Source organism: Phoenix dactylifera, chromosome 12, assembly GCF_051530095.1.
Source record: "Phoenix dactylifera cultivar Ajwa chromosome 12, Ajwa_hap1_PhDact_Kaust_v1.1, whole genome shotgun sequence".
NCBI classification, from domain to species: domain Eukaryota; kingdom Viridiplantae; phylum Streptophyta; class Magnoliopsida; order Arecales; family Arecaceae; genus Phoenix; species Phoenix dactylifera.
In genome coordinates, this window is record NC_143201.1 from 4,353,619 (window position 1) to 4,371,002 (window position 17,384).

The 17,384-nt window shown below is 39.3% G+C and overlaps 1 protein-coding gene across 1 annotated transcript; it reads left to right on the forward strand.

Annotated features, from left to right (window-relative positions):
* The first annotated feature begins 3,902 nt into the window (after positions 1–3,902).
* On the forward strand, positions 3,903–6,242 carry LOC103716921 (protein LATERAL ROOT PRIMORDIUM 1-like). The gene is made up of 2 exons (XM_008805123.5): positions 3,903–5,411; positions 5,625–6,242. The coding sequence occupies exons 1-2, from the start codon at positions 4,781–4,783 to the stop codon at positions 5,993–5,995; spliced, it is 1,002 nt and encodes a 333-aa protein (XP_008803345.3). The 5' UTR covers positions 3,903–4,780; the 3' UTR covers positions 5,996–6,242.
* The last annotated feature ends 11,142 nt before the right edge of the window (positions 6,243–17,384 follow it).

Genomic DNA, 17,384 nt, shown 5'->3' on the forward strand with positions numbered 1-17,384 from the left:
CATATGCTAGAGGGACAATGATATCATAGCTCGCTGGCCACGAATCACAAACCTAGCACCACCTTCCACACCTTCATCCAAAACACTGCCATCAAAGTTGATATTGAGGGTGCCACTCCCTGATTGGCCCACCTTGGCCGATATTAGTTGCCTGGAGGGGCGTAGGGTCTGCGACCTGTTTACCCTGGGTGGGCGGACGTGGGATGAGGATCTCGTCCGACGAGCCCTCGAGGAGCGGCTTGCTAAATGTAATAAATGATATGGCAAGAGATGTCCACCCATCCTAATTCCTAGTCATTCCGTCGCCCCTCCTATAAGTACTCCAGTAAAGCATCCAAAGATAGTATCAAGGCCCTGGTAATACTATGCTAAAGAGCAACATGTCACACTCTATGGGCTCTACCACAATGTAGTATAACATGGCCAATAGTCTCTTCCATTTCTAAGCACAAGTGATAGTGAGGTGTGTTGATCATGCTTCTCTGGTATAACAATGAGCAACATGAAAAATGACTTCAAGCTACTTTCTACTGTAAAAGAGCAACCCTCGGGTGGATCCCCATGTCCCATATCCAAGCATCGTCCCCAGCTTGGACTCACGAATCTGTGTAAATCTCTGAACCTGATTTTGAAAAACACTAAGTCCTCTCCACCTAGCATGTCCGGGCACTCTGCAATGGATATGGGTGTGGATGCAATCCTCATCCTCAACTCCTCACCAAACATTTTGTTGAAAAAGAAGAATTAGAGAAAAAAATTATATTTCTGCCCGTTTGTTATAATGTACATGAGCAGGCTTTATATAGACTAGGAGACTAACAAAATTTGGTAAGGTCAACTAAATTTGGCACAATCAATCATAAATCAATCAAGATGAAGTTTGATAAGGCCGACTAAGGCCCTGTTTGGGGGAGCTTTTGAAGGGTTAGAAAGTACTTTCTGGCCCTCCAAAAGTACTTTTAGATGAAAAACTGTGTTTGGTAAATTTTTCAAAAAGCTGTTTCAGCTTTTGCGGGAAGCTGAAAACAGCTTTTGGGAGGAAGCTGCAATTTGGAGCTTTTGGGAGGAAGCTGTTTCAGCTTTTTCGGAAAACTGTATTTTTGACAAAAATGTCCATATTAAAATAACATAATTACATAGTTTGTCCCTTTATAAACCTAAAAATCTGCTGGAGCCAAGAACCCTAGCCGTCAGACTCCCTTCTGTAAGAAAAGGTATTTTATACCTCTATTTTTGTATTATACTATAAATATAATATCATATTATATTATATCATAATACATTAATATGTTATGTTAAATAATTTAATATTATGTTATATTATGAAAAATTAATTTATATTAATAATTATAATATTTTATACCTTTATTATTGTATTATACTATAAATATTATATTATATTACATTACATTATAATACATTAATATGTTATTTTAAATAATTTAATATTATGTTATATTATGGAAAATTAATTTATAATAATAATTATAATATTTTATACCTTTATTATTGTATTATACTATAAATATTGTATTATATTACATTACATTATAATACATTAATATGTTATTTTAAATAATTTAATATTATGTTATATTATGAGAAATTAATTTATACTAATAATTATAATATTTTATACTTTTATTATTGTATTATACTATAAATATAATATATATTACATTATATCATAATACATTAATATGTTACGTTAAATAATTTAATATTATGTTATATTACCAAATATTAATTTACTCTAATAATTATATTACTCTAATAACTATACTATAAATATTATACTATATCGTATATTTATGTATTAATTTATGTTATGTTTTATTATGTTCTGTTGTATAATACTATGTAATGTCCTTTATGGTAATTTTGTCATACAAAAATACTTTCTCAGTTTGTTTACCAAACACAAAATAAAGTACTACAGCACTTTACGAATGTAGTTACCAAACAGCAAACAGCTTTTTATAACAGCTCTACTTCAGACAGCTCTACTTCCAACAGCTCTACTTCTAACAGCTCTACTGCCAACAGCTCCCCCAAACAGGGCCTAAGTTTGGCACAATCAGCCTTTATGGACGCCAATTATATTTGACACAATCAATGGTGAAGTTTGGCAAGACCGACTAAGTTTGGCATAATCAATCAATCAATAGATTCTAACACACTTGAGAGATGAAATCTGTGTTCCACTTTCTTTCACACGCAGGTGACCTTTGGAGAGGATGGTTGAAGGGTACATGGGAGGGATGGTTGAGGGTATGTGGAGAGAAGGTGTAGTTGCACTTGAATGTTCTATGCTAATCTTCGTGCAATCTCTGAGACCTTTCGATGAACGATTGGTGGAATTTGGAAATGGTAGATCGTGGAGTGGGAAAAAAAAAAATAGAATCTCCTGATGCTAAGAGCCATAGCTCTCCCGAATTGTTGTTTAGTCTAATTTGGTGCACCTACTCAAACCCTAATTCCATCCCTTGTATCTTATCATGCACCCACTATATGCAAATAGACTCATGTACCCACTTCCATAATCCAAACCTATGCATATCACAAGATCCTAATTAATTAGTTTCCTTTGGCACTTATTTTTTATTCACCTCTCCTGATCTATTTTCTTTTCTCTCTGCTATCCCTCACACTAAGTGGCTGAAACTGCGATGCTTATGCATGGATGGAAATTCGGATGCTAGACATAATTTTTAAGTTGGATAACTATAGGCTGAAGACAATCCTAAAACATTAATAACATGTATTCTACACTACAAATACAACTATCCAAATGCGAGCATATATGATTTTATATTTTTCTCTCGCTTCATATGTTGAATTCATGTTACAAATGTTTTGCAGAGGACCATATAGTTGATTGAAGGCGACATTATTATCTTTATGATTATATATATATATATATATATATATTGAAAAAGCTATTGTTTTGCTGTTTTGCTCTACATGCCAACTCGGTTACAGTCTTCAAATCACTATATCATTAGACAAAGCAGGGCAGAGGCTACTCACTTCCGGCTTTGAACCCCTGTGCTGTGGGGATCTTGGAAGGCTAAGTAGGGTCTCGTTTCAAGTCGATTTCATCACGCAGACGAGCTTATTTAATTTGGTGCAAAACTTTCTCTTCCCATTGCTTGCAGATGACAACACAAATACTATTCCGTAGATAATGATAGGAATATTTCGACAGCATACTTTAGCGGACGCGGCATGTCTATAATTGCTATAGAGAATAAAGAAATTAGGCGGGTGATGAGGAAAGAAAGAAGCGGAGGGAGTGCATGTCACCTTGTTCCTAAAATACTAACACACACAACCTTTTGCTGGAGCTTTTAAGATGGACTGAATGAAGCTACAAAGGATTAAATTAAGCTAGAACGGAACCCGTTTATGTTTAATAAAAAAAAAACGCCATGAAAGCTACGGCATATATTCGTTCCCTTCCCATTATTTTATCACAAGTGTTCAGCTAAGGAGGTAGCAAGAAGGCACGGGCGAGTGGAAAGGAGGAGAAAGAGAAAAAATAAAATAGCATAAGAGGGATGGGATTGATGGAGGCCAGAGGGAAGGGGGGGTCAGTATTAGGAGAAAGAAAAGCTGAGCCTCCCGAGCTCGACCCTTTTTACGACCCCTGACCCCATGGCCGGGACACGGAGAAGGGGGGGTAGGAGCATTAGAGAGGGGCCCGTCCTGGCTTCTCTACACGTGTCTCATTCTTCTGCAGTCTCCTCCTTTTTACCCAACTTTCCTTCCTCTGTTCTCGTCCTTCGGACCTTCAAGGCTTCAACCCAATTTATTTATATCGCGATTTACCGTTGTCACTAGTTAATATCCATCACGTGACCTGGCCTGATAATAATGTCACGACCCCAGGTAAAGAAAACAGAGAGAGAGAGAGAGAGTTAACGAAGGTTACACTTCAATATTAAGTAGGAGAAAGAAGGCGGAGAGAGAAGGGAATAGAGAGGTAATTGAAGGGAAAAATGGTCAGGGAGGAGGGCCGAAAGCTGAGGGCTTAGCTTTTAACAACAGCAGGGTAGGCGGCAGCGGCAGCAGCAGAGAGTGGCAGTGAGACAGAAGCCTGCGAGGAAAGAAACAAAGAGAGAGAGAGAGAGAGAGAGAGAGAGAGAGAGGAGGGAGGAGAGTGATCGAGAAGATCTCGATCAGAAGGAATTTCAGAGTCCCCACAGCCAGCCCCAAGCGCCCTTCACTTCTCCCATAATAAACCCCCACCCGCCAAAAACATAGCAAAAAAAGAAAAGAAAAGAAAAGAAAAGAAAGAAAGAAAGAAAGAAAGAAAGAAAGAAAGAAACACCATCCCCAACAAGAAATTGCGAAATCTAAAGTCCCCACTTATGGGTTACCTTTAGATTCACACAGGAGGGTATAGATATATAATTGGTGATCTATAGACAGATACTTAGAGAGAGAGAGAGAGAGTCCGATAGAAGTAGGGAGAGAGAGAGGAGGGGGAGGGGGAGGGGGAGGGGGGTATATAAGAGGAGGCATAAATTTAGATACAAGACTAGCCGGGGTGGCTTCTGGAAGGCGATTCCCATCCGACACCGGAGCGTTCGCGGATTGGGTGGCGTCATCCGCAACCGGGCGAGGAGACGATCTCTGCCTCGGTTTTAATGCCGGAGGAGGCGGAAGCGGAGGAGGAACCGGAACCGGAAGCGGCGCAGCCGCAACCGCCGGCGGCTGGGGATCCATCTCCTCGGCCTCGGGCCGCACGGGCGGGCTCAATTATGGCATCGCAGACATGGGAATGGTCGGTCTCCGCGATGTCCTCGTCGTCGCCCCCGCTGGATCGTTCCATCCACAGTACCACGAGCCCTTGCCCTCCTCCGCCGAGCACCCGATCATCCCCCTCCTCACCGCCGCCCCCTGCCTCGTAGATGAGGCCCACGACGGCGCCGGCGGCCGACCCAAGCCCGCCGGCGGGATTCACCTCTGGCAGGCACAGCCCCCTCCGCCCCCCCAGAACCCCGGCCCTAACCCTAACCCTACCTTCTCCTACCTCAAGAAACCCGTCCCCACTCTCGACCCCGCCGGCATTCTCGCCGGCGGTGGAGGGGGTACCTCGACGTGCCAGGACTGCGGCAACCAGGCCAAGAAGGACTGCAGCCACCGGCGGTGCCGCACCTGCTGCAAGTCCCGCGGATTCGAGTGCTCCACCCACGTCAAGAGCACCTGGGTCCCCGCCGCCCGCCGCCGCGAGCGCCAGCTTGTCACCTCCTCCGCCGCCGCCGCCGCCGCAGCCGGCTCCTCCACCTCCACCTCCGCTCCCAAGAAACCCCGCCTCATCTCCTCCCAGACCACCACTACCGCCTCCCACACCTCCAACTCCAACACCCCTCCTCGCAGCCTCGACACCAGCTCCAGCCACCAAGGTACTCTCTCTCTCCTCCCCCCCCCCCTCCTTAATTCAGCTTAATTATCGTTAAATTTAAACTGCTACCCTCCAATGTCTATATACAATACACGTGTTTGGTTGTGTTCGGCCGGATTAGGCCTGAAATGAATGCATGGGATTTTATTGGAAAAAATGACACTTCCTTTTTCTCCCTCTTTCTTTCTCTTCCTTCACTCCCACTTGCTTCCAGATGCGACCCTTCGCGACAGCTTGCCCGGGCACGTTCGAGCGCCGGCCGTGTTCAAATGCGTCCGCGTGACGTCCATCGACGACGGCGAGGACGAGTACGCGTACCAAGCCATGGTCAAGATCGGCGGACACGTCTTCAAGGGCTTCCTCTACGACCAAGGCGTGGACGACGGGCGGGGCGAGGCGAGCAATGATGCCATTCCAAACATCTCGGAGCTCCATCTCGGGGGTGCCGGCGCTGCTGCTGCTGCTGCTGGTAGAAATGGATCCTCTTCTGCCGCCATTATGCCGTCCGACGACTACGGCGACGGACCGCCCGGTGGCGGTGGATTCCTTGGAGGTACTACAAACTATGGTAACCCAATAAATTGAGCTCTCCTCACTGCATCTAAGGTTCTATTTTCCTTTCTCTCATTCTCGACTCAACTTTATGAAATCGTCAAGTCATGCATGGTGGTCAACGAGGAGTTGTTTCAGCTATTGCTGCTGTTGTTGTAAACATATGTCTCTCTACTCGACTTCTTAGCTTCTTTTTTATGTCCTTTTTGCTGCTGCTGCTACTAGTGCTGTTATTATTATTGCTTCTAATAATTACTTCTCATGGTGGTGATGATAACTAGATCCTATCTTACTCTGAGAAGAGAAGAGAGAAAGAGAGAGGATCACGGACGGATTGCACTGTTTGTAAGTTGATTGGTAGTTTTTTAAGCTATGTCTTCCTTTATGCTCATCTCTATTGAGCTTTCCTGGTTTGGGATGGATGGATTGGGGTGCAACACTGCTCGACTGCTGTAGCGTATCATTCAGCGCCTTATTCGTGGCTATTTCGTTTCATGTGATCTTGTGGTTGCGGGGCTCAATGTTTGACCGCCGGGGTCCCCTTTTTCTTTGCTTTCTAGCCATCTAATGGTTTTTATAAGGGTCGGTGAGTGTGCTGTAGGGCATCTCATTGGAACTTGAAACTGATTGACGCTTTCTCCTGCAAAGCATTATAATGCATGTGGCAGAGGAATTTTTTTTCAACGCCTTGGGCGATAAGCATGGCTGCTTTACTCCCTTTCTTCCTTTAGCAAGGGGGAAGTAATGTACCATACCGAGCCGTGTTGCTGCTTTTCCTGATTTTTTGTGCATTCCCTTTATTGTTGCCTGTGAAACCCATCACATCCGACTAAGTATTGCCTTGTTATTTTTACTATAGTTTTGCCAAGCTTTTCGTATGTACGTCTTTCTGTTTAAATGTTGCTGTCTTGTAGAGCTGTCTAATCAACGAAGTATACCGCTTAAGTTGTTTTAAAGGAATGAGCTCCAGTACTTAAGAATTATAATAGGCTTCAACAATTCCTTTATTTTTCTGCTGTAGCTTAGCAACCTACAATCACGGCATTGTACAATGAATGGGATATGGACGCTTTCTGCTCCCGCCAACATATGCGTATATATTTTGTGATAAAGGTTTACACATTTAGATGTTTGACTGTAGGTACGTTTCTTACTTGAAGAGCTCTTCACTTTTTTGTGTGTGGCTAGCCAGGTGCAAAAGTAATGGATGTTATACGTTATACTGAATGGAAAATTTAGAGTGCTGTACATTTTATTCCAAAACATGCAGTTTCCATGTCAGTTTGTGCTTGTTAAATACCTTTCTTTTTTTTCCATCAAGGGAAATAAGCTGGGAGATAGAATTTTCTCTTCTTCCTAGCAATGGACACAGGCTAAATATAGTTATAAGATTTAGAAACAGCCGTTCACAAAATCTTGTCAGTAAGACCACCTAGCATGCATAAAATAATACGTGTTAATAGGATTTTAGACGTAAGGTTTTTAAGGATTTCTGGAATTCAGTTCTTTTAGAAGTGGAAGTAACATCTTAGGCAAAGGTCTAGTTTCATCGGGCAATGCCTTAGACACCTTACCGGACCAGTTTCTTTGTGGAATTCGCTATTCCTGAATAACATTCCAGGTTTTTAATTGCTTGCTGTTTGTTGAGAGATCTTTTAAATTATATAATTGATCTGTGTGCAAAGAATTTATGACTGTGAATTCAATGTTCAATTTTAATTGTTTGTTGTTATATTTTGACTGAACTAGAATGTGGGATCTATCAAGATACGCGATGAAGGCTAACTAGAATATTTTATTCATGCATATCGTGTAGATCATGTTAATAACTTAACAATTTTTTTTCATCTTTCTTTCAACTACAGCATATGAACATAACATCTTACTGCAACACCACTTTGGGGAACTTCCAGCGTAATCATTATTGTCCTACTAAAGGACAGTAATTTGGTAAAGCCATATCATAGCTGCCACAATAGCCAGATTTAATGGACTTGTCACTCTATAGTAGTCATGTTATGAGTAAAATCTATAGGGCATTCTTTATCTACGTATTCTGGTGACATTGCTTTTAATGTTATTAACATGCATTGCTGTTATGGTTACAAGGCCATTCCAATATTTAATTCTGAGATTCAATCTGAATTTCATTATGATATTGGTCTGACGTGCTTCTACATGTCATATTATATATATCCTGATGTCTGGGGTAGTTTATGCTTCTATGTGAGGCATGTTTCTTATTTGTTATTTGTATACAAGATCATGAACACCTATATTTTAAAGTCACTGGTAAAAAGGGTTGTGTTTCAATGATTACTCTTTTAGGATTTTTGTGTTGGTGTAACAGACATTTAAAATTAATGTTTTCAAGAGTTCACTATTCTAATTATCAAACATCTTATTAGTTACATTTAAAATTCTTAATGAAAAAAGTGTATTGCTAGTGATGCAATCTTTATCATTGGACTTATTGTATTGCAAGCTTGAAATTGCTCTTCATTAAGAATTTTGTATTATCACTGAACTTATTGTATTGCAAGCTGGAAATTGCTCTTCAGAAATATCATGTAATACATATGCATTGTTTAATGGACATATATCTCATCCGGGATATTCCTGTACATGCATTCGCAGTGATGAAGATGACATACTAACATGATTTACTATTGTATATCCTACTATAACGTTTCATCTATATAACTAAGCAATGAATTCAATTTATTTTAGTATCGTAATATTTTGATCAGACCAGATGTTTGTAAGAAATTGCCAATCTAGAATTCATGCAGTTTGACCAATTGTACTTTAAAAAGGACTGCCAGAGCATGAGCCTCCTTCTATGGTGGAGTGTGGGGAGGGTTGGATACATGCAACCTTACCCCAGAAAGGTTGTTTCTGTATTTAGAACGCGACCTCCATATCATAAAAGGGCCAATCTTTCTGTTGTACCGATGTTGTTTGACTAACTGTTCTAACAATATAAATTTGTCATATCTTATCAGTTTGTGATCACGATGATTGGTTATTGTATGAGATCTCTCTTCCACCTTTGGATATCGTCAATGCACATTGAGTTTGCTGCTCTATTTTGGCTGATTATTTGATAATTTGGTCAATGACTAAGATCATATAATTATTCTAGCAGCTTTTAGCAGATTATCACGTTCAATGGGTTCTTAAATATAGTTAGATTCACTTAAGCAAGCTCAGTGCCTTCTAAAGAGTTTAAACTTATTAAAGAAATAATTTGTTTTAGTGGATGTAGTTGCTTAAAATGTTGCATGTATTAAACCACTCGAATGTGGCAATTTTCTTGTTCTCATAGTCTAGGAGGTACAAGTTTAATAGTCATGAGTACTTATAAAGCTAAAAAAAATTGTATTTATTGATGCCATTTTTTTTGAACTCAATGACCTTATGAAATACAGTTGTGTCCATCATATGTTTTAAATCTGTTGTGGGGCTTAGTTCATTTATGTTTCTGGATTTTATGATTTGATGCAATGGTGCTATCTCTTCTGTGGCTAATTATATATGCCATTCACTTGGAAAGACATGCTTGCAGATGCCTACCACATGAACACTGGTTTCATGACATGCTTGGAGATGACAACTGTGCACATACTATTTTCATGGTTAATATCAAAGCATAAGATAATTCCTTTGTTCTCAATCTAAAAGCTGATGCTACAGCTGCCCTATTTGATGCTATTCTAGCAGCCAATACATGCATCCTGTTCACTATCTACTGGTAATAGAAGTGCCTGAACAATTCTGACAAATATGATTTGATACAGAATAAATGATAGTTGAAATGTCATTGCCCTCATGTTTTGTAGGTTGATATGTGATTAATTTATCTCATGTCGAGACTGTTGCAGTGGCATAATCGGGACCCAGCAATTTTTTATTCCCATTGAGTGTTGTTCCATGTTTTGTCTTGTCCAAGTGTTCGTAAGTAGGCACTCCAGATTTAATAATTAAAAACTTAAGAATCTGGGGGACAAGTTAGCATGTCGAGCAAAACGAGATCTGGTTAAACCTGTTAACATGACTACAGCCAATCTTGGAGTGGTCGGTGGTCTGTGCTATTGTTGAAGTTGCCATCTATTTGTACTCTAATGATTCATATGGAGAACTCTGAATAGTTGGGGAATAAATTATAGAAATGCTTGTCCTTGTGACTTGGTTGGGGTCAGTGGGATCTCTATACACCCAGTTATACACTTAGGTTTATGTGACTGGTGAAAAAGCTTAGGAAAAAGGTTTTTAGTGTGCTCTGCGGAAGGTAGATTATAGATAATCATGTTGTGGATAGCGCTAAAACTGAGCTCTTTGATGGAACAAGAGAACATGTTTCTTGCATTTATTCCTGTCATATATGAAAGCTTCTAAATAAGCATGATATTATTTTTGCTTCCTTTGTGAGGACCCGCGCGGGCGTGTGATTAGTCCCACATCGGTTATTCGCTGGGTAGATTTTGGGTACTTATACAGGATCAAGGAACCCAAATAATACCTTCCGGCTAGCCATTTTGGGTGAGGTCTGGGTTGTTACAAATGGTATCAGAGCGGACCCGGCCCATAACCTATGTGGACTAGGGGACACTGCAGCACGGATCCATTGAGGCTGACCACGAGTCAATTGTAGTGTTTGTGAATAGATTTGAACCCCTAGCCTGACGAGGACGTTGGGGCTTGAACGGAGGAGTATGTGAGGACCCGTGCGGGCGTGTGTTTAGTCCCACATCGGTTATTCGCTGGGTAGATCTTGGGTACTTATACAGGATCAAGGAACCCAAATAATACCTTCCGGTGAGCCATTTTGGGTGAGGTCCTGGGTTGTTACATCCTTAAATTGTTCTCTATTTTGTTATCTAGACTGCTTGCTTGGAAGAAGTAGTGGTAAGAGTCAAGAAGCAGCAACATTAATGGAAAAAGGTTCGTAAATAAACTTCTTGTACCCAAGATCATGTTGACGATAGGCTTGCTCATGATGTATGCTTGATCAGTTAATGATTTTATTCCTGTATGCTACTGTAATATTGAATAATTTGTTTCTTGAATAAAATATGTTGCCAGAAGAATAGCATGATTAGCTAACACTGTCTTTACTTGAAGTTGGAAAAACGGATGTTATATAACTAATTAAAGCAAGATAAGATGCTAGTAATATCCATATTGGGAAGTTCCTGAAATGCTGTAATAAAACTTTACCATGAGCTTCAGATATCATACTGAAATTCTAGTTTGGGCAAGAGATCTAGCGGTGATGATTATTCTTATTTTTTTCTCAGTTTAACACATTGCAAATTTAGTTCTAATATGGAGATTTCTGTCAGAGAATCAAACTTGAAAGCTAAACCTAAACCTTGGTTTTAGCATTTTGTTTTTTGTGGGAAAAATGTAGTGAAGGGAAGTTCTGAGTAAATTAGGGCAACTTAGCCAAAACAAGTTTGGATTTCCACAATTTCTAGAGCTTTTATGTTTTATATTGTATAAAATAAAGTTTTTTTTTATGTCTTGTTGACTATTGGGCTGGAAATTTATGTTGAATGAAGCTTGGATAAATGATCAATCCAGTTGGAATACGTGACTGTGTTTGCTTGTAGGTGTGCAGAAGACTCTGATGGAATACCTACTGTGTTTGTCAAGATTGTGTTTTTATTTTGAATCTCATAAACATCACCTGTTTCAATTTTGTTAATCTGTATGATATCTTTAAGGAGATAGGTGCTTCGAAAACTTGCAAAAAGTAAATTTTTGTTATTCTTCAACATAGGAAAGGCATGAAAATATATAAATGATTAGATAGTTGTTTCTTCACTCCTGTGAATTGGATGCCTTCAGCTCGCGTAAAGGTTGTCAGTTAAAACATGGGATATCACTGTTGTCTTTTGAAGGATTTTGTGTTAGATTAGTCAGACACAAGTTTTGAAGGATGGTTGTCACGATTCACTTCGTCAAAGGAACTACAATTTTGTCAAGGGTGGTACTGTTCTAAAACTACTTGGTATCAGATTTGCTCTTAGAGATATTGCATACCAAGGAGAGTTTGAAAAACTTACTGGTGGTGAGGAGGCTTCTTTTCTTTGTTTGAGCTTTGACCAGAGAATGGAGATATCAGACAAGGTCTAGACTTCAGAATCTAACAAATTATCTTGGTGAGCTAGGACCCAATTCTTTTGGCATTTGCATTGTTGTTGTCTTGCTTAGTTGGAGGTATTCAGTTGCAATTGAAGTGATGCATTGCATTCCCAGGGAGAAAATATTTTTTTCAGATTTTGCACTTGATTGGGGATGCTGTCTGTCATTTTGTTTTTGCTGCTTGTTCGAGTATTTCTTCATTGGTTGAATGTCTCTTTACACTCAAATTACACCATTTGAGGGCAAAAATAAATTAAATAAATAGCAGATGAAATATTTAGTGTAGCGATTCACTTACAATACAGATATCTTGGGCCATTTTTTTTTAGTCATTATTGTGTTGTTTTTTGGTAGCATGGCCTCAGAAATGTCCATATCAATTGATATAAGGCATTATAGAAAACATGAACAAAATAGAGGAGAGTGAAAGTAGAAAGAACTTGAAAGAAAAATTAAATAAAATGGTGAATAAACCATAAGTAGAATGGCTGAAGATACCTACTCTACAATTATTTCCTTGCACATTCCGGTCATGTTATCCGTACAGTGATGTCATAGCTTGTCTACTATTTTGAACTTGCAGAAAGAAACTAGATATATGTTTCCTTAGAAAAATATCATTTTTGTTATTGCTATTGCTCTCTTAGTGCATTAATTGTATGTTTTCTATCTAAAACTTCATAGAAGAATATCTGGTATTTTTTTGGAACTATTATTTGTTAAACTTAAGTACTGAGAATATAGATTTCATGGATCATTCGGATTTCAGCGCTGCATGGAACCGCTGAGCCACATTATTTTATCCTTAGAATTCCTGTTGTTGCTTCTATATTTTTCAATTAGGCATTTCTGATGTGGTTTAGACTCATAATTTCATTGGATGTCTTAGGTATTTAATTATCTTCCTGAAGTTGTCTTGTTTTTCTAGATTCTAGATTTCTTAGGATATGTATGAGTTTAGAGTAGTCTGAATCTGCTAGACCCTGGAGTCTCAAGATTTCTGCTATCAATGTGCCGTGGTATGTTTTGCATACCACTAGGTGATAATTTTGATTACGTGTATTTCTAGGTACATATTTCTAAGCGTTTTACTTTGAGCTACCTTTGGAATCAGTCTTCTATTGCTTGATTGCTATGGTTTTCCTAAAAATTAAAACTTTCAACTTTACTGTGTTCACATAATGTTTGAATCCCTTTGGATGTAATAAGCATTTGCTGACTTTAGTTTCACCTTAGATGTTTATTTGTGTTAATTGCAGGGAAAGGCAATAGATTAGGTTATGTACTTGAAATTGGTCATCACTCTTCTCATGGTTAGAGTACACATATCTAACCATGCAACTTAGCTGTTTTGGTTTTATTATTATAATCTGAAAGAAATCTAGCCATCTTTCTACGTTTTATCAAATTTTGCATTACCAATGGGGATTTTGCTCATTCAGAGTTCGCAATGTTTGGTGGAAGGAGTTAAAGAAAATACTCAATTTCTTGTAACATTCCTCCCCACCCCCAAAAAGGTTCCAGTTTAGTAATTCTCAGTAACTACTGAGAATGACGTGTAGTTGCCAAGTACTCGATGTCGCTATTTATTTTCTGTAATCAGTTGTTTGTATTACCTGCCTCCCAATAAATGATAATGACTAAATTATGTTTTTAGCAAAATGACTGGTTCTGATCGAACGAAAAAGGTGACATACACCCTTGGCAGATTGTGTTCTTGGATGGGATCTACATCTCAGACTGCTGGGCTTAGAGGATAGTAACATGTCTTTTTACAGTTTGTGTTCGACAGATCTTTCGCTTTTACTGACAGAACTATACTTTATAGGAAACAAAAAACTTAATATGGTTCAATGCTTGGTCTTTACTTCCCGTGACTGACCTTTTTCTCTTTTTTACGCATAACATTTACCTACTTGCTTCCCTTAAGAAAGCCTATGGTTGCTTAGGGTTCTGGCAAGGATACTGTCGTTTTTCTTGCGTTGTTTCTTTTGGACATCGTTGTGGATTAATGAACTAACCCTTAAACAAACTCTTTCCGATACCATTTCGGCATTTGGTATCAAAGAGTTACTAGTTTCCTTAGAATATGAATCTTACGTTGGCATGATGTAATATAGCGACGCTGATATTGCTACACTCTGACGTCTGTTGTAAATCTATTTTTGGTGCGTATGGATATGTTTATATCTTTAGCGAGATTCCAGACATGATTGTTGATAAATCTCGAGAATGTTGCTGTTATATTTGAATGCCACTTTTTCATTGTTACTGATTAGAATATATATTTATATGTGGTGGTAAATTTAGTCAGAACCTCTGTTACAATTATAAATGTGATGAAGAGATTACCTGACTCCAGCGATGATGAGTTAGGGGTGGCTGTTCTTACTATATCTTTTGAATAAGAGGGTTTTAGGCCTATTGTTAAGACACAAGAAATAGGTCGAATAGGCCTGTCAAAGAATATTTGACCACTGTCACCTCATTCTTTTAGTATTATCCTTTATCTTTTTTTGGGGTGCTCTGGTTTTGATGTTTAGAGATAGCCAGTCGACCAGTTTATAGGCATGATGAAGTCTTTATGTCGCCTAAACGCCAAGGCAAACTTATTATATCTGAAGCCTTATGCAAGCCTTATTATGCTAGCTTTTGCGTACAGGTGTTTATCTATCGTTCGTGCAGTTAATAGGCAGTTTGTGCAAAGACAAAACTTGGTCCTCACTCTCCTGTTTCCTTCCTCCTCTCTGCTTTCATCTTTTGCTTATTTCGTTGCATCGATGCGGTGTGCTGCGGGTTTCCAGCATTTTGCTGAACTGTATAAAATATCTGCATTTTTTCCCCACTGCTTTTAATCTCAAGGGCTGATCCTCGCAAATTCAAGCTCTTGCCTGAGTTATGTTGACCGTTGTACACTAGTTAATTCTATAATCTAAGCAAGTCATCAGATTGAGCTTTCATGGGTGTATAGGTTTGCTATTCTTATTATTACAAATCTACTTTATGAAAAAAAAAAGGGAAATAATTCATCTTACTATTAGGATGAGGATATGGGGAAAGGCAACCAAGGCTTTGTTTAGTCTAGAAGAATTGCTGATTTATCCCTTATACATGATTAAGTAGGTGGTAATCAGATTTTTCAAGGTGGTTTTGTGTGATTTGGTGTCACTTTAGCATGTTATCTTGGCTTAACATTGTTAGTATATAATCATTTAGCTGATCTAATATTTTGCAGTCATTGGTTCCTTGTCGGGCTTTATGTGATGTGATAATTCATATTTTTTTGGCTCTGAAGCTCTAAAGTTCATGTACAGGGCGCATAAAAAAAAAGCAAAAGTTAGATGGACATCATTTCCATGATTTGTATTGATGGAGTCATGTGGACATTGGAAAGGTGCTTCCGTTGCTTGTTAAAGAATGCAAAAATTTAAATAGTCACTTCGGAGAGTGGTCCTAAGGATCATGTCGCTAGGATAAATGATAGGTCTGTCCTTGGTTCAAAGTATAGCTCACGTCTTATTCAATCTTTGCCCTGTAGATGGTTCCAATTGTTGTGGGGTAGCTGCTTTCATTGCAAGGTAGATAGGTTCGGCTGGTGCGAATAGGTTAAAAGGTAGCATTTGCAAGTAGGAAGAACACAGAAAGTTAGACAAGAAATTGAACCGACAAACTCGTATCAGAGCGATGACAAGTTAGACCCTTTGTTTGCTTGTCCATGTCTGTTAGCAACTTTTTATGAACCTTCCAAAGCCCTAGCTTCCGTACTAATCGTTTTCAGTTTAATTGCCTTGATCATCATCTCCTTTGATGATTTGGACAATCTATTTGGGAGTTCCTCCATTTATTTGGGTGGTGGGCTTCCCCCTTTCTCTTATTTGGGAGATATGTCATAATGATATTTTGGATTCTAAATACTATGAGTTTCAAGCATGAACCAACATGAAGTCATGGCAGAAGTCATGGTACATGAGCTTTTATCCTTGTTGGAAGGCCAAAATAGCAAGCAGTGCAGTCCGTCCTGGCCGGCAAAAGTTACAAGAATGCATGTTCTAGTTTGAGATGATGACACTCATCTTGCTGCTATTCATGGAGAAAGTGAAATAGGTGTCAATTTAGCCTCTATTGGAGATGGTAGAAGCCAAGAACAAGAGGAAGGAAATAGCCTGCGACCCATAACTCCAAGGAATGGTCTGGGGGACCTCTAATGTCTTTGGGGAGGTCCTGTTTTTTTCTCCAACAGAGAATAATCTTTTGGTTTCATATTATTTGATCCATCCTAATACAATGATCTATTCACTTCTCTACTTTTAGCTTCTGTCCAATTTTGAAGGCCACGGTCAAATTGGTGATCTCGGAGGATGATCTTCGAAGAGAAGAAATGGCCAGAAGCAGGTATCCCACACATCATTATTCCCTCCTGAATAATGATGCGAATTCAATTTAGTTGAAAGATTAAATTCAGCTAGAGGGACGACTAGAAACTTCATGTATGCATAACATTAAAAGGTGTACGTGAATGCCAAGGAGTACCAAAGGCAAACAATAGATGTAAATTGTTATGCCTACATCATAGCTGACCAATAAACATTCACCATGTGGCCGCTACGCCCAAATCTGGTCAGAACCGACCTAACAGAGCTCACTGGCCTATTGCTCAACTATTTTAGTCCTTAATATCAGAAGTTAAATTGTTCATATCTGAGTTTAGTGGAGATTCTTCCCCTATGAACCCTCAATAGACTCCAATGGATTCTAATAATCTCCATCTACTATTGAAGGATCCAGAAGTATGCTGATTTGAGGTCTAATCCGTCGGACACATTCTGGCAAGTGGACTACTTCTTTCTTGTTTTAGATCAAGTTCGGCATTGGAGCCTTCATCCGAGCATGGCAGTCCCCATCTAGCTCTACTTCCTTAACCTTTGACATCAATAGCATACCCAACCTGACCTCGCCGATTTGATCAAAAGCTTCATCAATCTTGTTAGCTCGGTGTCGAGCATCGGGCCGGATTTCAGCGGCAATAGAAACTATTCAGATGTGGAGGCACACATGCTAGAAATTAGATGCACATAGGTGCACTTTTGAGGCCTTAATGAAGCCCTTGCTTCTCTGCTCGTGCATTAGATGTAGAGAAACAGAAATGTGGACCGAGCTTGGATTCCAAGTAGGGCCATATCAAAGCTAGTGGCTTCCAAAGGCAACATATGGCGTTATGGGCATCTTTACTTCAAATAGGGGCTTGAACTCAAGTTTCAAGTATAAGGAGTTC

Coding starts and splice junctions, on each gene's coding strand:
- LOC103716921 (XM_008805123.5), top strand. CDS start 4,781: ATGGGAATGGTCGGTCTCCGCGATGTCCTCGTCGTCGCCCCCGCTGGA. Junction 5,412..5,624: donor CACCAGCTCCAGCCACCAAG/GTACTCTCTCTC, acceptor ACTTGCTTCCAG/ATGCGACCCTTCGCGACAGC.